Source organism: Corvus brachyrhynchos, unplaced genomic scaffold (genome assembly GCF_000691975.1).
Source record: "Corvus brachyrhynchos isolate BGI_N302 unplaced genomic scaffold, ASM69197v1 scaffold523, whole genome shotgun sequence".
Taxonomy (NCBI): Eukaryota; Metazoa; Chordata; class Aves; order Passeriformes; family Corvidae; genus Corvus; species Corvus brachyrhynchos.
Genome location: NW_008237265.1, coordinates 2332910 through 2355859, shown reverse-complemented (window position 1 = coordinate 2355859; position 22950 = coordinate 2332910). Strand labels below are relative to the sequence as shown.

At 39.6% G+C, this 22950-nt stretch overlaps 1 protein-coding gene across 3 annotated transcripts in view; it reads left to right on the top strand.

Moving 5' to 3' along the window:
- ATXN10 (ataxin 10) overlaps nucleotides 1–22950 on the top strand; it is a 98057-nt gene that overhangs the window by 29063 nt on the left and 46044 nt on the right. For 2 of the 3 annotated variants that reach the window (XM_017730553.1, XM_017730555.1), the window contains exons 6-9: nucleotides 8719–8799; nucleotides 15499–15664; nucleotides 19369–19477; nucleotides 21230–21399. In XM_017730553.1, coding sequence (XP_017586042.1) covers nucleotides 8719–8799; nucleotides 15499–15664; nucleotides 19369–19477; nucleotides 21230–21399 — 526 coding nt within the window. The remainder of the gene's footprint in view (nucleotides 1–8718; nucleotides 8800–15498; nucleotides 15665–19368; nucleotides 19478–21229; nucleotides 21400–22950) is intronic. The other variant, XM_017730554.1, reaches the window with a different exon arrangement.

The following is a 22950-nucleotide window of genomic DNA, read 5'->3' as shown; positions in this document are numbered from 1 at the left end:
GGCTTGTTTTGTTTTGAAACTGTTCTTGTTATGTTTATCCAGTTGTTTTCATTCTCCTTTTATTAAAATAAAACGGGTGAGATGTTGGGGTCCCTCCCCCGCCGTGTAGCCCTGGGAGAGGGGCCCTGAGGGCACAGACACGGGGTTTCCCTGCCCCTGCTCAGCCTCGTTCCCATTGGTTGGTTTGTGTTCCCTGCGCGGGCAGAAGGACCCTTGGTCCCGTGACTGGAACAGTTCCTGAGCACAGCCCCGGCCATGTGGCTGGAGAAATAAACATCTCTCTGAAACAGCTATCAATCTGTCTGTCCACATATATTTCCTTTCCACAGGACTCCTGGTTTGGTATATGCATGTTGCAGTATCCCCACTGCAACAGGGTGGGTCATGGGAAATAAGTTCAGCAACTTCTGATTCTAATCAGTGATGGAAAGCCAAATTGACTTCCTAAGCAGTTATTGAAACAGAGAAGATCTGTTTTGCAGATCAGCATAGTGGAATTTTGAGACTAAGCACTGATGCAGTTTTAAAGTGTGTTTGTAGATTGACAACGTAACAAAAAGTTGCCTTAGAACTTGAAAGAAAGAGAGTGCTGTGATGCACATTTAAGTGTGTTTCATGGGTGATACACATTCTATTAAGTATTTTTGTGGCATGCTTTGAGCTAAGAAATAGTTAATAAAGGAGGAAGTCAATTATATAAGGAATGCCCTGGTCAAATTTTGTGTTCAGTTTTTCTGTGATCATGTTTCTCTGGATCAGATGGTCTGAAGGCTCATTTCATTAAGCTTGTGGTTACTTGTCAGCCTCAGAAATGCTTCTATCTCTGAAATCTGTGAAGCTGGAGAAAGTAATATACACATTCAATAAATATTCTAATGATTTAAGAACTGATGCATCCTTCTCTTTCTCTTTTAGAAGGCTGATCTTCTCAACAGCTCCAGGATTATTTGCATATTGCTATCTTTGCCATTTTTAATGTTAGATGCTGAATGGCATATTGAAATAATATTAATTAACATATATTAGACAATGTATTTTTACATTGCCTCTAAACTTATATTCAGTACTTATATTCAAGCTCCTGAACTTGTTTCAGGCTAGCAGTCCTGTAATCTTGAATACAGGGAGCGAATCTGAGGTTGCTGCTGCTGGTCTGACTCTCAAGAGCAATGATATGAGGAGGCAGATGGTATATATCTCCAACTGAGGTTCTTAAAAATATTTGTCTGACTGGCTGGTAGCCCTTTGTAGCTGGGCTTGTGGAGAGTGCCCCAAGCTTGCTGCTTTGCAAAGTTGCAAGGTGTATGATGTTACAAAATGTACTTCAAAGAGTAAGTCTTTGTAAAGACACTAACTCTGCAGAAACAAGCTTCCTTCCTTTCTTGGATCTATCTGATTTCTGGCATACCCTAATTAACTGATCCTATCTCCTCAACAGTTCTTTGCTGTGCAGTTGTCTTCTAGAAAACATGCTGTTCTTTGCAGAGTGAGCTACTGCCTGAGCTTTTAGCTCAGGAATTAACACCGCCTAACTGTGGTGGAAAATGTGCTACTCTGGCCTGGTTCATCAGGGACCATTCCTGTCCTAGCTTTAGTCCTGAAATTTTGCTCTTTAATGTGGGCTTCCCCTTTCAGGAACAGGTTTCTTCTAATTTGCTCTGCTCATGATCATGGTTGTGGGTTAGCATTGCCTCTAAAATGCTTCTTTGCACATAGAAAGTCTTTAAACCTCTCAGTTCAGTTCAGTTGTTTCCACCTTCTTGTGATCTTTTATTTCCCTTTTCTTTTAGTGTTACTTAGTTCTTTTTGATCTGTTCCTAAACAGCAGCAGGTCTGTCTCCTAAACTGTTACTGGTTTTTCTTCATCTTTTGGGTCTGCTTCCTCCATCCCTCTCTTCCATCTTATGTTTCTATTCAAAGAGGTGATCATGGTTTTCAAGGCCTTGTGTGACAGTAATTTATTTTCTGTGTATCTTCCATCTTTCCAAAGTATCTCTAATGATACACAAATTTAATTCTGAACTGTTGATGTATTGAGTTGAACATGAATCATAGGATGGTTTGGGTTGGAAGGGGCCTTAAAGCTCATCCAGTTCCAGCTCCCTGGTGATAAGGACAGTAGAACAGAACAGCATTTTACTCACTTGATAAGGATAGCAGAACAGAATAACATTGTACTCTTATCAACTAAAGGGAACATTGTAGCCTTGGAGAAGCAGACAAAACAGAAGTCATACAAAACGCAGGCAGGATGCCATCTCAGCTCTGCAAGGCTGACAAACAGAAGTTATGCAAAACAATGATATTGTGCTTACTCAGAAGTGGGGGTTGAGCAGTAGCCACCTGAAAAGGACACTGGATGTTGAAGACAGACCCCAAAGAACCATATAAGGACTTCCAATAAGGGGTGCAACTGTGTAAAATAAAGTCAAGGAAGTCGCTCGTGAATATGTAATCAGTGTGTGTGATAAAAATTCTGTTCACCTGATGCTCGGAGCACTCAGTTGGAGGAAGGATCCCCTTGGGTGCTCGATGCTGCCATAAAGAAAGCCTGCTTTCTAATACTCAAACTGTGTTAGAAAGTTTCCATCTGGCCAATTTCAGTATCACTGCCATGAGCAGGAACACCTTCCACTATCCCGGGTTGCTCCAAGCTCTGTCCAGCCTGGCCTTGGACACTTCCAGGGATGGGGCAGCCACAGCTTCTCTGGGAAACCTGTGCCAGGGCCTTACCACCCTCACCAGGAGGAATTTCTTCCCTGTATCTAATCTAAGCCTACTCTCTGTCAGTTTGTATCCATTCCCCCTTGTCTTATCACTACAGTTCCTGATGAAAAGTCCCTTTCCAGCTTCCCTGTAACCCTTTCAGATACTGGAAAGTGCTGCGAGGTTTCCACACAACCTTCTCCAGGCTGAACAGCCCCAACTCTGTCATTCTGTCTCAATAAGGGAAGTGCTCCAGTCCCGTTACTAACTTTGTGGCCTCCTCTGGACTTGCTCCAATACTTTAAATATGTTAATGTTTAAATATCTTAAACACATCAGCAAACTTGTTCCATAAGCTGATTTTTGTTCTGGTGCTGCTTGGTTTCAACAGCCACTTCCTACCAAAGGATGCTGTCAGGAAATTGGACATATCCATCCTTTAGGAAACAAAGCTGAAATATAACTGAGTATAACTGTTCAGTAACTGAAATGTATTTTCTACTTTATTTCTGTGTGATTGCTACCGAGGTCTGAAGAGCCCTCTGTTACAAACTACCACGCCGTTCCAAAGAAACACTCTGTTTTATTTTTTCAGTAATATGAGAGAGCCTTTGGCTCTGGAAAATTGTGGAGCCTTTCAAAAGTTGTATCTCTGTGTTTCCACGTACATCCACATCCACTCCCTCCTGGTTTTGTATTAATCAGTAGCAAAGTATGTCACACAGTGTAGAAGGTACAGTATTTAGAAGAGAAACCAACAGACAATCCTACATGAGATCTATTTTAGAATATTGAACCTGGAAAAATATGTGTTTTGTAAAATAATTAGGAAAAAGTAGTACAAAAAAATTACATTATAATTTATTGTAACCTGTGTTCTAAAAGCTGTTTATTTTAGAAATACTTTGGTGGCTCCGTTAGAGATGAGAGTATAGCTTGTATCATCAGTTTTTCCAAGTGTGTGCATGGGGCAGTTCAGCTCATACGGACAGGAAAAACAGGTTGTATTTCTGATTCCTGAAGAGCAAAGAACAAAAATCCTCCATTTTAAAATAAGAGACATAATATGCCTTTTGGCTTTCAGAAAAATGATATTAGGAGTGTGGTCAGCTGTTTGGCATTGAAGTAAGTTTTGCTGAACATCCACTTTCTTTTTGAAACCACAGCTCAATGATGACTATAAAGATTAGGATGTGGAGCTACCCCTCCCCATTTTTTTGCCTTTGGTTATTTTGTCCTGGCTTGTGGAAAGATGTGTACAGAGAAACTGGTACTTCTGTAGCAAGGAGTCTCGCCTGTGGGCACAGATTTAAAGGCAAGGATAGAACTCTTCAGTACTGCTCTTTTTTGCTTAGTTGGTGTGTGTGTGTGGTAAAGAAACTTTTTTTTTCATTGGGCTGGCAACTGTGTTTTTCTGTCGGACAGTTTAGGATGTCCTCCACCCCCTTCTTCTTCTCTCCGGAAAGTAATTATTTTTTTAATTCCAGGAAAGTTGCAGTTGCATTGCAGGTTTCAAGTTCAGCTGTGGTTTTAAATAGTACCGACACTTGGAAAAGTTTCCTTAATTTTAGGGATCTGAGTAGCTTCTACTTTCTATTTGCAGTAGCAGTGAATTGGCACAGATTTCCTCAATCTTTCAAAGCCCAGCCTCATACGTTTAATTATCTTGTCACCTCTTTCTTCTTGTGTATATTGTGGAGAGGGGGGAGCAGGAAGTGCTGTTAGCCATTGCTAATCATCTTCCATTTTTTTCTTGGTAGCTCTTCAGAAAAAAATTATTTCAATTTTACATATAAGTTAGATTTAATCTCTCTTTAGTGCCTTTCAGATGTAGCTGTCAAATTGAGTGGGAGTATCTTCTGAATCAGAGAAATACTGCACATAATCCGGATCAGAATTTAGTCTTCTAGACCTCAGAGTTTACCTGGTGGGGGCCAGTAGGGAGGATGCTTTCATTATGGGAATGCCTTTGGAAGATGGAAGGACGTTCACTGTTGTGCTTGGTTCAGCACAGGAGAGGAGTATTGTGATGTTTGATACTTAGGACCAAGCCTTAAATATGAAAATGTGTTTCTTTATTCTCCTTCTGAGCGAGAAGTGCTGGTGTGGGAGTGGGGTGAATTATCTCATTTCTAGAGGTTTTATGACAGCACATGTTCCATTTGTTGTTAAATAGCTTTATACTTGTAATTGTTTATTTAAACTGTTTTGGTAGGGTTCTTCTATTCTTGTGCAAGGATGAAATTTACTTCTACTTCTAAAATATATTCTGATTCCAAATAATTCCTCATTAGGCATATTGCTTTTTTAGCATCTAAAGAGGCTGGTGATAAGAGTTCAAAAGTTGGCTCAAAGTAGCTGAATTTTCTTCTTTACTTTTCTTCAAAACGTGGATGATTTATTACATTTGTTTGTTAAATTACAGTAAAAATATAGCTATTTAGTTCTTACTAAATATTTTGGATAGAGCAGCATTATTGTAGGGTGATGAAAAATGCTTTTGGTTTTGAGATTGAAAAAGAAGGTTGCTGATCAAGTAGAGAATTGCCATGTTTTGTTCTTCGTACTTGGAAAGCATATGTGGGGTTGTCTCCCTCTTTTTCTGAGACTGAGGAAACTGTTCCCTAAATTTGCTAATGGGATAAAATCAACTGTAGCATGTAGCATGACATTTGATGATAAAGTTGATTGCTTACACCCAGCTTTGATTGGAACAAGCTTAGTGGCCATTTGTAATATACTGAGTGCAAATGTATCTCATACCACTTTGTCTTGGCTGCTTCTGAGCATCACTTTGGTACAATGCAGGCCTTGTGCTGTCATAAAGTCTTTGAACATCTCCTGCTGTATTTATCTACTATGGAAGCGCTTGTTTTTTTAGGATTTTAGCCAAAGAATTTTTCAAGAGTCGAGAAAATTGGCATATTTAACACTGTTCATTTGTTACTGTGTTACGCTTGCATAACAGCTTTAATTTTCGCCATTTCCTTCACTAAATTACAGTGGGCTTCAGTTTATTCCAGTGGTTCTGCTGTTGGCCCCCAGAGAGAGCTTACATCTCCTCCCAAAGTCTTTTGTGTGCATTTGAAATGCCATGTTCAGTCAGTAACCCAAAACTGAATATCTTTTTTGATTTCAGAATTGTGGATGGTCTTACTTTTCCTCTTCTTTTTCCATGCCACAAATGAAAAACAGGAGAGCTGAGAGGACTAAAGATAGTAAATTGAATTTGCTGCATCCTTGCTTAGCTACCTCCAAAATTTCTGGGCATAATGAAGGAGCTGGAAGTGCTTTACTCCACTACCGATTCTTCTGTTGTCTCTTGGTGATGATGCTTGTGCTCTGTTCTGCATGACACGGTGTAGACAGTGGATAAGATAAAAGATACACTTAAATACAGAAGCAGATACTTCATAGAATCACAGACTGGTTTGGGTTGGAAAGGACCTTAAAGCCCATCTCCTTCCACCCCCTGCCATGGGCAGGGACACCTTCCACTAGACCAGGTTGCTCCTAGCCCCGTCCAGCCTGATCTTGGACACTTCCAGGGATGGGGCAGCCACAGCTTTTTTTTGTTTTTTTTCTGAGGTGTTGCATCACATCATGAAACCAGAAGGTAAGAATCAGAAATTTTAGTCTAAAATACTCCAAGCTCCTCGAGCAGTAGAGGTCTAGTCCACAGAATGTGCAAAATGTGTGTGAGGAAGCACAGGAGCACAGACCCAAGTAACAGCTGAACTACAGGCCTTCTGCTTTGCAGTAGTGATCGGGAACGTGAACCTAGTAGCTGCAGATCTTCTTCTGTGATAATTATTGATCACTTTTAAATTACAAGGCAAATAGTCAAGAAGGTTTCTTCAATGTAGTCTTAAACATAAAAATGAAGCTTTAAATTCATAGCCCAAATTGCAAAATGGAAAAATCAGGCTTCAGGCTGTCTCCTCAAATGCACTTTTTTACTCCACTGCATTGTCAGCTGAAATTTGTACATTCTTAGGCCAAGTTCTGTGTTTTGGGCAGCACTGATCTGTGCTATTTTCTTCTGCAGCTCCACACAAAAGTCTGTGGTTCTACTTAAGTCCGTGAAAAATGAAGTTGATTGTGATGATTCTGAAGGTTTAACTGTGGATGGCTGTGAGTTGTTAGTTCAGGAACTGTGGAAGATTTGCGCTTGCCTGCCCTGCTGATGGCTCGACTTGGGTGTTACGTCTGAGTCTGGGCAGCTCGGTTGGATACATTTGTGTAGCTGACTTTGGGCAAGTCTTTGTGTTTTTTGAAATTTGTTGAAAAACTCTTGGATCAATTCTACACTCCTTAGCATGCCAGTTTTAAGTTGATGGTTCCTTATACCTCTGCAGACTTTTTTTGTGAATGAGTGTACAAATATCAGTAAAAAGAAGTGCAACAGAAAATAGTTTTTCTTCCTCCCCCTCTTAAAAATGTTGAGTTTCCAGTAACTGAGCCAGATGCTGGCTAAGTACACAGTTACCATTAGAAATATAATGGCTATTAATCTTTTGGACCTCTTATTCTCCTGTTTGCCCAATCGGCATTGAGTAGTTGTCCAAAAAACACTTTGTTGCAGCTGGAAGGCTTCATTGTGATCTTCTTATTAGCTATGTAATGGATTACAGCTATGCAAAATAAAGGCTGTCAGCAAAGGGAAAACTAGGGAGGAGGTGGAGGAAATATTGAAATTGATTGGTTTTAATATTATTTTAGCTGCTCTTCCTCTGTAGCTTCATCAGCTCAGAGGATACTCTGAGACTTGACTTGTAATTATTGTAGCCTAGATAAGCTACTTTCAAAATGCATTGTTTCATTTGTGTGTACCTGTGCAGCATAAATACCACTGCTAGTGCTCCTAGGGATGTGATTTCAAGAGCTAAATACTTTTACCTACTTTGTTTTTTTCCCATAATGCTGGGAGTATGACTTTGGGTTGAAATTAAATGACTGTCACCTGCTGTGGACTGCTGTGGATGGTGCTTGGGAAAGCAAACGGTGTAAATACTAGCATTAGCACAAGACCAGGCTAACCATATTTTCCAGAGAAGTATTAAGAAGAAAGAACGAGCTGTTGCCAGTTTTGGATAGATTGTTTTTGAAAGAGACTCTTTTTTGAGGAAGGTTGGTATCATAGATACCTCACAACACTTTGGTGAAGAGAAAGAGGGAACCAGTGGCCGGTTTGTCGACTTCTGGTCATTTGTTGGTCTTTTTGTATTCCAGACAGAAACTCTGAATATGGTGTGAGAAAGGGAAGGTGGTGAAAGGAAGAAAAAAGCTTGATAATTTATTACAAAATATACTTCACTGTATTTCAACTGGCAAGATCCTTGTGTTAAAGTTGGGGGTATCTTGTGCAGGGCTGGGAGTTGAACTGGATGATCTTTGTGAGTCCCTTCCAGCCCATGAGACACTATGATTCCATATCTACCTGCCTTGTAAAACAAGGACTTAGAACTGGTTCTCAGCTTAGGTCTCTTATTACACAAGGAGGGTATGTTTTTGAAGCTGAGAAAAGGACTTTGCTGCCTTGCATCTGACAAAGAACTTCCCATTTGCTTTGATGCTTTGTTAGATTGCCTTTTTTAAAGAAAAATCAATATATTATTTGGGTACTTTTTTGACTGTTTGGGCTTACTAATGGTGTTGTGATGAATAGAATAATAATTTTCAATCTTAAATTTTGGCTTTTTGCTTAGATGCGTAAACAGTGGATGAGCATTTTATTGTTTGAATTGTGGTGTATCTAACTGGCCTAATACTCCAGCCAGCTTTCCTTCAGACATGTGAGTAAAAGTGTGCTGAATTGATGAGTAATGGTCGTCGCTATGTTAGGAAAAAAACTGCAGGACAGTGTGCAATTATTTTGTGACGATTTGTATCTATTAGCAAGTAGGACCAAAACCGCAACACATGTTCATCTACAAGTAGAACTAACTTTGGAGTTAGTTGTGGATACTGCTTTTACAGCACCAGTAAGACTTTCTTTTTCTTTTCCTTCAGGTTCCTGATTTTTACAGAGCATTTGCTGAAATGTCCAGAGCTGGTAAAAGCCCTCTATGCCAAACTGAGCAATCAAGAAAGGTAACCCCAAAACCAATGCGGCTTTTAGTATTTAGCATTCCATATAGAGTATCCTGTTCACATGATTGAAAAACCGCATGGTTTCATAGTTGGCACAAAATCTCTAAATACATGTTTCTATGTCAGTAATGGTTTTAAATTGGTTGGTTAACATTACAGCTTAGCCACAACTGGCAGTGATTTATGTAGGGTTGCAGAATCCAGGTTGGCGCCATTACTCAGTAAAGAAATACTTCACACAAAAAAAGGACAGGATTTCATGCCTGGGTCTTGATTTCATAAGAGCACCACACCCTGCAGAGTTTTACAGCTCAATTAGAAATATCCTCAGCTCTTCATACTTCTGTTATTTCAAGAAATTAAGGGGAAGCCTTTATGAAAGATGGAAGTGTGTCTCGTACTGGTTAGCAGAACCTACAAACCATAGATGAGCAGATGCCCATGACTACTTAATATTTAATATTTCCACTGTTGAAAAGCTTCAACAAACCTTCACCTTGAAGAAGTATTGATAGTTTTCCTTCAAGTGTTTGAGTAAATGTGTACTGAATTGATGGCAAATGGCCACTGCTTTAATGGAAAAATGCTCATTGCTTTAATAGAGAATTGAAGAAGAATAAAAAAGATATTTTGTTAAGACAATCAAATTTGGGGAAACACTGCTAGAATTCTACAGCTCCTCCAACTGCTTGAAGATTTTATGGTCTCATTTATGTGTTTAACATGCCTACTTTGTTCCGCATCCCCCCAGGGCAGGTGCAAGTTCTTCTGTAGTTTTTGCAGGTGAAAGGCAAAGCACTAAACAAAACAATGCCTTAATGCGTTTTTTTCTGTGTTTTGTGTTGTTTCCAGTGTTACCACAGGCGAGGGATCAGACGCTGATCAGAGATTATAAAAAAACTAAAGGGATGTCAGACAATGAAAGAATATGCATTGGGTTTGCACCGTAAATAAAATATCATTATTATATAGGAATGAGATGGGATGGGAATGGAATGGTAAGGAGGGAAATACTGTTTTCCTCCATAATTCAGGATGACCAAATGGGAGCAAATCCGAGCTATGTGCTTAATGTACCAGGAGGTAGGTGCTGCATAACGGTTTTAAGTGAATGAGCTAGACTGAATTCTTTTGGGGAATATCATAATGGCAGTTTGCATGTTTTCATAATGCCTTTGAGGATAGCCAGGGCTGGGTTAGGATGTTCAGTTGTACTTAAAGCAGTAGGTGTAATCAGTTTTAGAAAGGTCGCAGCATACTATAGATGGTGATCGGATTCCTCACCTTGAAGGCTTTTGGTGTAGGCATGATATAGATGATTACAGGTGGGATCACTAGTTAGAGCATATCTGCTGAATTTATTATCAATCCCATGAGTTCTGCCAGTCAAGGAAGCTCCATTAAGTTTTTCAGAGACATAATCGCAGTACAGTGTGTTATGAATTTGACACTGCTTAATTTACTGACAAACATATGGAAGTGCTGTAGAAATAATCTTTTTCCATCTGAGCTATGGAAGAAAACCCTGCCTTGGCGTCTTCCTAGGCAGTGTTAGTGTATTTAAGAATGCATTCTTATGAGATACATGAAGAGACAAATCCAATTCAGATAAAAACATTTTGACTGTCATGAGCTGGAGAAAAAGGTAGCCATAAACCCCAAAGCACAGGGAATTCATTGTTTCAAAATGAGATGAGGAGTCTTCACTGCAAACATTGCTGTGTTGGGTGTCCAGTGAGGCTGACCAAGTCCTATAAATGAAGAATGGATAGATGTGGTATTGAGGCTTCTGGGGAAGGCAACTGGAGCTCATGAATATTTCGTAGCCCTCAGTTACAGTATTCTCTATCATGCACATTAAATACAGGTAGTTTAAATGTATTTGCTGAAATGAAATGAGCTGTGCTGAGGGGGTTTGCAAATATACCCATTAGTGGTGACTCCCAAAGCTGGCAGTTGCCTGGGATGCCCAGAGTGTACGTGGCTCGGTAACCACAGTTATTCACACTATTCACAGTATTTGCACTATTCAAAGTATTTTCTGTAGTTGAAATCTAGTGCATTTGTGTTACAGTGGCCATGGTGCCTGCCTTGAAGCAGTTCCTGTACAAGTTGATCAGGAATTTGAATTTTCAATTAAAATGAAATTCCTGACTTCTGGACAACTTTCTCTTTCATTTCCAAACAAATATAATGTGTTGTGTGTCTGAGTGTGCAAATGGCCTGAAATAAATCCTGTGTTAATGTGATCAGATTTTTAGTGGTATTCTGGCCTGGAGAAGTGCATGGTGTTGTGACAATGCCTGCTTGCCTGCTGGTTCTCTTGAAGGGATTATTGCAGAAGGATATGACCATTGAGCTAAAAGAGTGTAGGTTCTTGAATTCTTTGCCAGATCTGAGATGTCCCTGCACATGTGTGCAGGTATTTGGCAGAAGTAATTAGAAAAAGCCTGGTTTGCGTTCATCCAAGTTCGCCTTGAACATGGACACTGAAAGTTCATGCCTTGATTGTATTTATTACATTATAAAATCTTCAAAAGTGAGTACATCTGTTGTTGTCCCTTCTAAGAAGGGGTTTTGCTTTAATTCACAGCATGAAAAAGTGCAGCTGAAGAGCTTCACGTATTTTTAAGATGCTCAAGTACTTGCATCTCTAGGTTTGATTTTAGTCTTGTCAGGTGGAGTGTCCTTGGTGAAGGATGCAGCCATTGATGGAATTGCCTGCCAGGAAATGGGCACTCAAGTCCTGTAAGCAGCACCACTTCTCGCTAATGCTCAACTACAGGGCTGCCAGTGTCAGCACTTGGGACAGTTTTGTTCCTGGCAGTGCTCACAGACACAGAGTAACTGAAGGTAGCACTGAACTACAGTTGCTCACAAATTTGCCAGTTTTCATTTAATATGATTCTTGCAAGTATTCTTTGAAGATGAAAGAAGTCAAAGTTTTGAGGAAGGGCCTAATTTGTCTCATGGAACCATTGCTGTCAGGGAAGTGTTTCAGGAAGCAGAAGCCTAAGTCACAGAGGAAGAATGTCCCAAGTGTCTGGCACTTGCTAAGAGGTTATAAACAAAGCACACTTGATGAAAACACTTGTTCGATGCTAAGAAAATCAATAGAATTTTACACTACTAGTTTTAGGCTTAGTGAGGCAGCATTTTATTGTGTAATAATGAGCTTTCAGATTTAAATTGCCCTTGAGTTCTGTGGTTTATTTGCAGGCTGTAGGAGACAGAAGTTTGTTTTACTGATGACTGCAAATACCTTATAGTGGTTGTTCTAAGTTTATGCCAATTTAGTCAGCTTCAGGAAGAGCTGGTTTAAATTTGGCTGGGGATAAAAAAACTGGAAGAGATTGACAAAAGGTCTTCCTCAGTGGTGCCTAAAGAAAAGAAAGATGACATGGCATGATTATTTCCAAACAGAAGTGTAATTGTAAATATAATACACAGATTTGAGATATTGAACTGAGTGTTACAAAAATTCAACTGGTACTAGCAGTTGTCATATTTGTTGTATTTAGCTGCAGGGCAAACAAGTAGGAAGAAACGCTGTCATTTGAATGGCTGAACAATTGTGAGATCATTTAAAAGAAATGGGCAAATTGCATTGTCTGGGAGAACTAACTTGGAAAAATTAGGGTGAGTTTTGGAAGAAAACTGAGAGAAACAATAGAAGAAAGGAATGTAAGGGAACTTGCACCAGAACAAAGCACATTGCTCTCAGGAAACTATTAGCTGAATGGCAAGACTTGCTTGAAATTCAGGGGAAGATAGGCATGTCCTGAATGACTGTGCCTGGAAGAAAACTCAGGAAGACAATTTGACTTGAATGCCTAAAGAGACCAGAAAACTTCAAAAGAAATTACATTCAGGTGGTGTTTTAATGTCACTCCTGTTTCTCTGGAAGGAATACAGTTGTTGAAAAAGACATTCATTCATATTGCAAGGGGAAGAGTAGTTCCAGAAGATTTCCCCATTGGCAGCCATTTAATCTATTTAATAGGATTTATGGAAGTGTGGTGACTCTCCAGTTTGTTTACAAAAGGATTGCTTGTCAGTTTTAAACATTTATTATTTGGATTTTTGGTGCAAGAAGCGCTGACTAGAATCCTGTCAAGCAGAAGATAGTATTTGTTTTGGGTTTGCATGGCCAGGCTTTGGTAGCGGGGGGGTTACAGGGATGGCTTCTGTGAGAAGTTGCTGGAAGCTTCCTCCATGTCCGGCAGAGCCAATCCCTGGCAGCTCCAAAGATGGACGTGCCACTGGTCAAGGCTGGGCCAATTAGAAATGGTGGTAACGACTCTGTGATAGCATATTTAACAAGAAAGGAAAACTAAAGGTCATTGTGCAGTTGTAATTGTGGCCAGAGAAGAGTGGGGTGAGAATGTGAGAGAAACAACTCTGCAGGCACCAAGGTCAGTGAAGAAGGAGGAGGAGGTGTTCCAGGCACCAAAACTGGGATTCCTCTGCAGCCCATGGTGCAGCCCATGGTGAGGCAGCTGTGCCCCTGCAGCCCATGGAGATCCATGGGGATGCAGCCTGTGGAGGAGACCCATGTCAGAGCAGGGGGATGCCTGAGAGGGGGCTGTGACCCCGTGGGAGGCCTGAGGAGAGAGGGGCCCCTTCTGGAGCAGTCTGTAGGGTGAGCCACGCTGCAGCAGTTTGAAGGGGACTTTCATCCACAGGATGAACTCACATTGCAGCAGCTTGCAGGGATCTGTTGCTCGTGAGATGGACTCACGCTGGAGAAGTTCATGGAGAACTGTCTCCTGTGGGAGGGACCCCACAGTGCAGCAGGGGATGACTCCTTTCCCTGAGTAGCAGGAGAAACAGCGGGTGATGAACTGACCTTAACTCCCATTCCCTGTCTCCTTGTGCTGCTGGGGTAGGAGGTAAAGCTGGGACGGATGGAGAAGTGGGAGGAAGGTGTTTTTAAGGTTTTATTTTACTTCTCATTATTCTGCTCTGATTTTGTTAGTAATAAATTCAAGTTATATATCTAATTTCGAGCCTGTTTTGCCCATGAGAGTATTTGATGAGTGATCTCTCATGGCCTTTATCTAAACCCATGAACCCTTCGTGAAGTTTTCTCTCCCCTGTCCAGCTAATGGGGCAGGGGAGGGATGTGAGAGAGTGGCTTTGGTGGGTGCCTAGCATCTGCCAGGGTCATCCCATTGCAGTATTGGAATAATTCTGTGTTCATCAAGTCTGTGACCAGCCTGTATTCTTAGCTGAGCATATGCTTGAAAGACTCTAAACTTGGTGAAAACTGACATGTCAAGTCTAGCTCTGTGTTGGGGGTGAATGACAGATCTGTGGGCTTAGGTTTTATGTGGGATGCCAAATGGGAAAGCGTTTGGTCAGTGCAGGGTGTTGGGGAGCTGGACTCTGCTCATTTGGAGATGGGCAGGGTGCACCCAGCTGTAACCTGCAGAACAAACAGAATGCGAGCAGAGCCTGAGAGAGGCTGCTCCAGCCTCCTGTCCAGAGTCTGCCCTTAGCCGAATGTGCCGGCAGCATGTGCTGCCATGTTGAAAAAGCTTTTTGTCCTCCTTCAGATAATAGTTTAATGCAGCTGTATTAATGACATTGAGAATTGAGTTTAGCAAGGACTAAGTAGCTGTTTTGTGATTAATAGAGGTGGGTTCTTGGAGGTTAAAAAAGCAGTGACCGAGCTTTTTCCATAGAAAAGGATATTTCGCTTCCTCTTCTGACAAGCTGCTTGGTAAATGTAAAAGAAAAAGCATTTGAACTATTCCACATGTTTAAATGTCCGTCCTTCCATTTGAATTTCAAATATTTCAGTGAAAGAAAAGCCTGAGCCGGCTTTTGAATTCATTCAATAAACAGTGTCCTTTCAAGTTGAGAGAATGACAGTGAGACTTCACCAGTCCCTGTGCGCTGGACTGGAGCAGGGAGCTGTAGGAGGGCCTCTGCCATGTCCAAGTCCTACTTCCACAAAATACTTCCAGTTTGCCCTGACAACATAAAAGGACATTGGAAATAAAATTAAATTAAAGCTGTTAAAAACCGAACCCAAGTAGATTTCATACAGCAGCTTCATTATGTATCTACTTACTTGCCAGCTTAATACATCCAATATCTCTGACTGGGTACATGAGTGATTAACTTGGATTTGCTTAGTCCGTCTAGTAACAATTATAAAATGACTGTAAAGAACAGAGTATGCACATCAATGTTTATTTTCCCTCTTTGTGCTCAGAATTGCTTTGGGGTTGTGGGGGAGAGTTAGTGTAAGGGCTGTGAGCAAGTCCAGGGCTGTGAAAACCTGTGTTTTTCAAACAGAAGCTGTCAAATAGTCTGTGCTTATTTTGCTATGCTTAACAACAGCTTTTAAGAGCTGGTTTACTGGAAATTTTAGACATAGGGAATATGCAATCTCAGTAATGTTTTGTTAGGACATAAGAAATTATAAATTGAAATAGACTTGAGAAAAATATTGAGAAAAATGACTGTCTGGCCAGATTGTATTAACTGAATGACGAATTAAATTAATTCTGTACAGAAAAAAACCAGCAGACAGAAACTGATTGCCAGTATTCATGAGACTTGTTAATTTTTAAAAATCCTCTGTTACTAGCATGATAATTTTTTGTATAATTTTAAACTACTGCTTATTCTACTGATAATTCTATGTGGCTCAGGGAATCTGACTAACAAGTTGTTTTCTGTCTCCAGAGTTACTTTGTTGGAGCTGATGATGGTGAAAGTAAGTGACAAGAACTCAGTTATCAGTGAAGAAATGAATGTGTTTGTTAGGCATGCTGAATTCCTTGCAGTCTGTTTCCAAGAGAACTGTGGAGCTGTGCTCAAGTTAACTGCTGCAGCAGATGCAGAAGATGAGGTATGACTGATAACCATTTAAGTACTAGAATTTGAAGTGATGAATCCTCACTGCCACTGTTGCCCAAGGGGGCATACATAACAGTATCTTTCCAGTTTATGTCGGGAAAGCAGTGGCAGAGCACACTGTAGAGTCTGTAGGGCAGCAGCCAACTTTTGCTTTTAATTTGAGGATGGCAAAGGATATGGTACTTTGAAATAAGTCTGCCACATTGTTAAATATTTCAAAATTTTAAAAATGTTTAACTCGTCACATATTTGGATATTTTATTATCTTACTGAGGATCACATCTATAATTTATTTGAATTGTGAACTGTAATTTATTCAAATTTAGAAGGACATGTAGTGACAGGACAAGGTGGCTTCACACTGACAGAGAGTAAAGATAGATTATATGTTAGGAAGAAATTCTTCCCTATGAGGTGGTGAGGCTCTGGCACAGGTTGTCCAGAGAAGCTGTGGATGCTCCATCCCTGAAAGTGTCCAAGGCCAGACTGGACAGGGCATGGAGCAACCTGTGATAGTGGGAGGTGTCCCTGCCCAAGGCCCTGGATGGGCTTTAAGGTCCCTTCCAACTCAGACCATGACCCTGAAATGAGCTCAGTTGGTCAGAGCATGGTGCTGATAGCACCAAGGTTGTGAGTTTGACCCCCCCATATGGGCCGTTCACTTAAGAGCTGGACTTGGTGAGCTGGATGTGGTGAAAGCCACATCATTGCGGCTACCTTTCAGCTCAGGATATTTTGTGATTCTATGATGATCCTATGATTCAAATATAAATCAAAATAAAAACATTTATTCTGTTCATAGATGGGAAGCAGTAATATGCATGTAGTCAGAATAATTTTATTATTAATACAAAATTAATGTGCAATAGTTTAATTTCTAGAAACTCTAGAGAAGAAGTGTCATAAATAATTTATTATCAAAGTAAAAAACCATGTATCTTAAATGCTTTTATTTGATAGTCTTAAAAAGTGTTGTACTTGCTGTTTTGTTTTTTTTTTTGTTTAAATAGACATGAGAATTTTAAAAGTATGTTGAGTGGTGTTATGAAAAAATACTGTAAATCACTTTAAGGGGTGGTGGTAGTTGGATGTGTTAATAAAACCAAAACACAAACCAACAAGCACACAATCTCTTCTTACCTGTCCAAGAAACACAGCCTCCCCCCACTGCCCCAACTGTTTAGTCTAAGTTATGTCAGATAATTTAATTGACTCCTTCTGGAAAGGTACTAACTTGGAAGTGAGCGGACATACATTGAAACAATTCCATCTTTACTTTTTTTCCCCTGACCTCCTTTTTTGTTTTTTTATGCTTTGTGGTTACTTTCCAAACCACTTTCTGTGGTTTCAGTTCATGGAAAAAAACCCCTTTTGTTTGCACCCACCAGAAGGAGATCTCTGTCCAACCAGAAGGTGCTGGGACAGCAGTATTCTGAGTATTACTGCATAACTTGCCTTGCTTGACACTGACTTCTTATTCTTCTCTGACATAAACAAGATGTATGATAAGTTGAGTATCACTGGTGGGAAAATGGGGCTCATTGAATGAACAAAAAATTTAAGTCGTAATAGGTGAATAAATGGAGGGCAATATGTGTACATGCATGTCTGTGTATACGTTTGTTCACAACATATGCTTGCCATGGGAAAAGAGAAATGCCAGCCTAAATTCATAAAACTATTTATTTTCTTACAAGTAATTATAAAGAATTGCACCAATTTCTCTGCAATTGTATAAATATTTTAGGTTTTGCGTAGCAGTTTTACTTAGCTGCAAAAAATGCAGTTGTGCATGTGGAATCTGTCATTAAAAATGCTTTAGGCAACATCTGTGATACTCAGCTAGGTTTTGCCTGGCCTTTTCTGTGGCCCACGAGCCAAGTGCCTTGCTCAGGCCATGTCAGTAGTAGTAAGCTGCCTTAGACTCCAGAACTCTGAGGCCACATTTGAAAACTTTTGAGAACAGTCCTTGGACTGGCCTGACTTCCAGGATGTTGTATGGGTGTCCCATCCACTGTTTAATTTGTTATTCGTAGACACTGCTTTGTTTCTGTAAGGAACATCAGGTCTTGTAGCTTGCATCTTAAACCCATGAGAAGCTAATCATATGCTTTTGCAGTGCTTAAACCAATGTTTAAAATAGCATTTCCATTCGAAGCCTGACTTGAGCATCACTTTGCTTGCACTAACTTTCAACCATACTTGAAAAGTAAAACCATTCCCTGGACTTAGTGCATCTCTTTATAAGGAACATATTTTTTGCATCTCGCTCAAAATATGTTTATTTAAAAAGTCTTCAGTTATTTCCTTATTTACTTTTCTTATATCCATATCAAGTTGTCTGTCAGAGTTCAAACTGTTTTGGGTTTTGAACTTCAAAAGGACGTATTTTCATTTACTGCCTTTCTTTTGTACAGGTAGAGGGAAAAAAAAAACTCGAGTTGGAAAGTTAGCAGCAGGGAAGGAGGAATTTTTTGAACTTAGCAAGTTCAAAATACATGAGAATTTGGGAGTTCTTTTATGGTTTTTAAATAATCTGTTCCTCTTAAAAATTGTAAAAAGCTGTTTACTGTCTCTGAAATACAGTTGGGGTATTCTTACTTTATAACAGGATAATGGCCGATGTATTTAGAGTCTGCCTGTGTGCTGATGAAAGCAGCTTATTGAATAATTCAGGGCAAGACTTGCTCTTTCCTACACCTGTACGGGTCAAAAAATGAAAATACAGCTTTAGTACCTGGACCCTGTAGCAATTTGATGTTTTCAAGGAGCAACAAATGAATATAATTGTACTACTTAATTACTGAACACTATAGTTGATGATTTGAATTACATTGTGTTGATTATATGGATCCAAAATATTACGCTGTTGGTAAGTAAACCTTTTTTTTTCCCTGAACCAGACAGGGCAGGAATAGTTACTGTGACCAAAGTCTGAGCCTTTTCATGGCTACTTGCAGTTTATGTACCACACCGTGAGTGGGATCATCTTGCAGTCACAGCCTGGCTCTTGAGCAATATGTGGTGTTCCAGATTTTGTCATGTGCTCTTAAGGTATTTTCTGTAAGTGCCTGATTGTCATTATAAGCAGGACCAACATATTCTGTGAGAAAAAAATAGTTCTTTGGCTGAATAAATAGTATGCAAATGAAATTGTGTGCCTTTTACCTAACCAAAATGCTGCATCTCTGATCGCTGTCCTATTTACCCAAGAATAATGTAAATTCTCACAGCCAGAGTTCGTTTGACCACAGAACTTTACAGAATTCCTGCGGATAACAAATTGGTGTCTTGCAGGCGGTGTTTGTGTCTTTAAAGTGGAACACTCCGACTGAATAAATTCAAAGAAAACATTTATACAGAAATAATTTTCTCAGCTAGTAATTTTCTGTATTTCTGCTTTTGGAAGCTACTGTGTTTTTGTTAAAATTTTATCCCTTATGGCTCTGTTTTGGTTTCCCCATGATTTTTCGGGCAGCTATAACACTAACTGTAGAAAAGAAATTATTGCAATCTAATACATCATTGTTATTTTAGAAAGTTGCCCTAATTTTATATAAATTTATTCTTGGCAGTTTGGAAAACCTGCAAAAAACCTGAGGAGCTGAGAGTTCCTGTTCCCTGTTTACACTTCGGGGTTTATATTTTTTTGATATCCTTCATAAGCCATTTTCAGAAATACAGTTTTCATTCCAGGAAGCACTGGTGACAATTCGTCTTCTCGATGTTCTTTGTGAAATGACCTCAAACAATGGCCAGCTGGAACATCTGCAGGCATTCCCTGGTTTGCTTGAAACAGCTATAGGTGAGTGATCAACCACAAGGCTTAACTGTTGGTGCTCTGTGAATGAAAACATGTTTTTCACAACTGGTGGTAATTATAATTCTGACCTTTGAATAAGATAAATAAATAGGAGATGGAGTTAATCTGCATTTTCAAATATTTGATTTGTTCCTGGAAATTTTCTGCTTCCCCACTTTTTCTGTTGGCCTGTGTTGCCCAACAGAGCCTCGGTTCAAGTACCAGCAATGCTCTTTTCTTACGGAAAGAGTGGTGCAAGGGACAGCTGCTTCCTATGTTCTTCCATTGGCTGAATGCGTGGAAGAATTTCTTCAAGAAGTAGAAAAAGGACTTTTCCTCCATGCCTATTCCCTTCTGTTTCCCAAATTTCTGAAATGTAAATGCAGTTTGAATGTTATTGACCAACTTCAGTGACTTTTAAAGGTCAGCTTTAAAGAAGCTAAGAAACAGCAAGGGAAGGACTGTACACAAAGAAAATTATGCCAAGATGTTCCAGAGATGCTCAGGGAGGAAGGAGGGGGGTACATACCATGACCTGTGCTTTTTTAAATCTTAGAAATTTGAAACTGAGGTACGCCACCATATTGTAAAAAAACTATAAAAGTTTGTGTATTTTTAAGAAAAATAGGTAAAAATTAAAAAATAAAAAGGCTGAAACAGCTGTTCGTGGTGACTCTTTTGAGATGTTTGGAGGGTCTTTCCTGTAAAAAAGCCCAAACAAGCAAATAACCAAATAAAGAAAATACCTCCAGCAACAACAAAAGAATAACTTAAAAGGCAACAAAACCTCTATTTTTGGTGACGGGTTCTTAGATTTATGACTTACAGTAAGATGACTAACAACAGGATTTATTTTGTGCATGTGTGTGTGTTAAGGAAACTTAAAGTTGATCAGAGGGATGGAGCAGCTCTGCTGTGAGGAAAGGCTGAGACAATTGGGATTGTTGAGCCAGGAGAAGAGAAGCTTCAGGGAGAACAAATTGTGGCCTTCCAGTACCTGAAGGGAGCCTATGGGAAAGATGGAGGGAGGCTATTGACAAGGGCCTGCTGTGACAGGACAAGAGGAATGGCTTCAAACTGCTAGAGAGTAGGGTTAGATTGTGAGGGTGGTGAGGCCCTGGCACAGGTTGCCTAGAAAAGCTGTGGCTGCCCCATCCCTGGAAGTGTTCAAGATCAGGTTGGACAGGGCTTGGAGCAACCTGAGATAGTGGAAGGTGTCCCTGCCTGTGGCAGAGGGGTCAAGACGAGATGATCTTTAAAGTCCTTTCTAACCCAAACTATTTTGTAATTCTATGTACTTGAAATTTCTTGTCATGCTACAGTGCCAGGAACAGGCCGAAGAAGACAGGAAAAAGTGATTCTGTGGTTAGTATGCATTGCTGTGACAAATTCAAACTACAGGAAGTTTTCTAAAAATCTTGGTTTTAGTAATATATTTATGGTGCCAGAATTCTCAACAGCCTACAAATTTTGACTCTTTAGGTGGAGATCGATAGCAGCAGCCTTCAGCTTTCATGTCTGAACTATGTAAGGGTGTAAAAAGTACACAAAAATGCCTTCTGACATTGGGCTGGTCTTTTGTGGTTGGTTATATTAGCACAAATCACACAATGGAGTAAACTTTCAAAGTTCTTTGACATGATGCTGAATATCTGAAATCATACTGCTTAGCTTTGAACTCAAAAATTAATAGTAAAGTTCTGTGCCAAGTGAGATTAATTTTCTCACAGTAATACATTGAAATGTTTTCTTTAGATACCCTGAGATTAACTCACCTTGCTGGGAAACAGGCTGTAAATATTTTCACTGCCACACATGCTGTGGCAGGGCAGGAAGAAATTTCACATCCAGCCGTGGGTTTCAAATCTCATCTCATTCGTTTGATTGGAAATCTGTGTTACAAGAATAAGGAAAACCAAGACAAGGTGAGCTTATACATTTTTCTGTCAGAACTCTGATGTGTAAACAGATGCTTGACTGTAAGGTAACTGATGGAATATATTGTTGGTCTAGAAATTGATTTGTAAATTGTAAAATTGATTGTGTAAAGGAAGCAATTTTTTTTGGTGTCTTTGAATTACTATCAGAATTATGCTGACTTTCTAATAACAATGTAATGTTTGCCTACCTTTTGTTTCAGCCCTGTAGAATGCAAGCCAGTGCCTAATTCCTTTGTGGTTTTCACTTTTGCACTTTCTTTGTAAAAGAAAATTCTCAAACTAAATTTCAATTTCACTTTAAAGGGAAATGGATGTGAATTGTTGCATGAACTTAATTTTAAATCTTTGAATTAGTCTCTAATGCTTTTTCTCCCTTTTTCATATAACTTTAAAAATGCAGGTCTGCCTTTATCAAATCACTTGAAACCTCTTGTCTTATAATTCTTATATAGAAAATAAGTTTTGGTTCCGCAGTGGGAAAAAAGAGGAAATAACAGCAAGCTTTAAATATTAAAATTTTTTTCTCTGCGTGATAAAAGATGTGGCTTTCCTGCAGGATTTGTTAGACTAACTTAGTTTCAGCAAGAAGAACACTTCCAAAAGTGTCTTTGACAAATTTTAGTAGTATGGGAATGATCTTCCACTTCCCCATTCATATTAAGAGTTTGTAATCAAAGTTTTTAGTATGTCTGAAAAGTATTATGAATACTATTAATCACTCTTGCTTAGCTGTGTCTCTGACCCATTATGATGTAATATATGTTTGTGGAAGTGAAATACATTTTTGTGGAATACCTAATGATAGTGGAGGGGAGGGGGTTGCTATCATTTTGAAAGGGTTGATTTAGAGCTTATTGTCTTTCTTGCTGGGATTTTCAAAGACCCCTGGAGCAATTAAGCATGCAGGCTTAATGTTTTAAATGGAAGTTGGGTATTAATTTGCTATAAACTGCCCAAAAATATTATTGCCTTATGCGGTCTTGAAAATTATTTAGATTCTTGTGTGTGATGTCATGGAACATTATTTAAGTGCCATTGAAACTTCAGAAATGCCAATTGTGTCATATCCTGTTTGCATCTCTAGTTTATTTCATGTATTTAAATTGGTTCAAATACATGCACTTGCCATTTGTAAGGCAGTTTTCATACATAAAAACATTCTTGTGAGGATGGGACTAGCAGCTGCTATGATTGCACAGATAGAAGAGTTTTGAGATAAGAGTTAGTTGTTCAAAGTGGTGCATGGCTCAGATTTAGGACTGGGTTCCCACCTCTCTTCAGACTTGTATCTCACAGTATAGGTCTGATTTTATATCTGTTATTGGGTTTGCACAGAGTTTGCTGTCTGTATTCAATCAAAAGCAATGTAAAAAGGGTAGACTGTGGGGTTTATATAACAAGCCAAGTGACCAGTGTGTGTGAGAGACCTTGGGCTTTGCCAGTGGCTGCTGCTCTCGTGTGGCTTACAGTGGGAACTGTAGGCATGGGCTGGGGGAGCGGCTTTCTCTTGGGACAGCCAGAATGGGCTGATGTCCT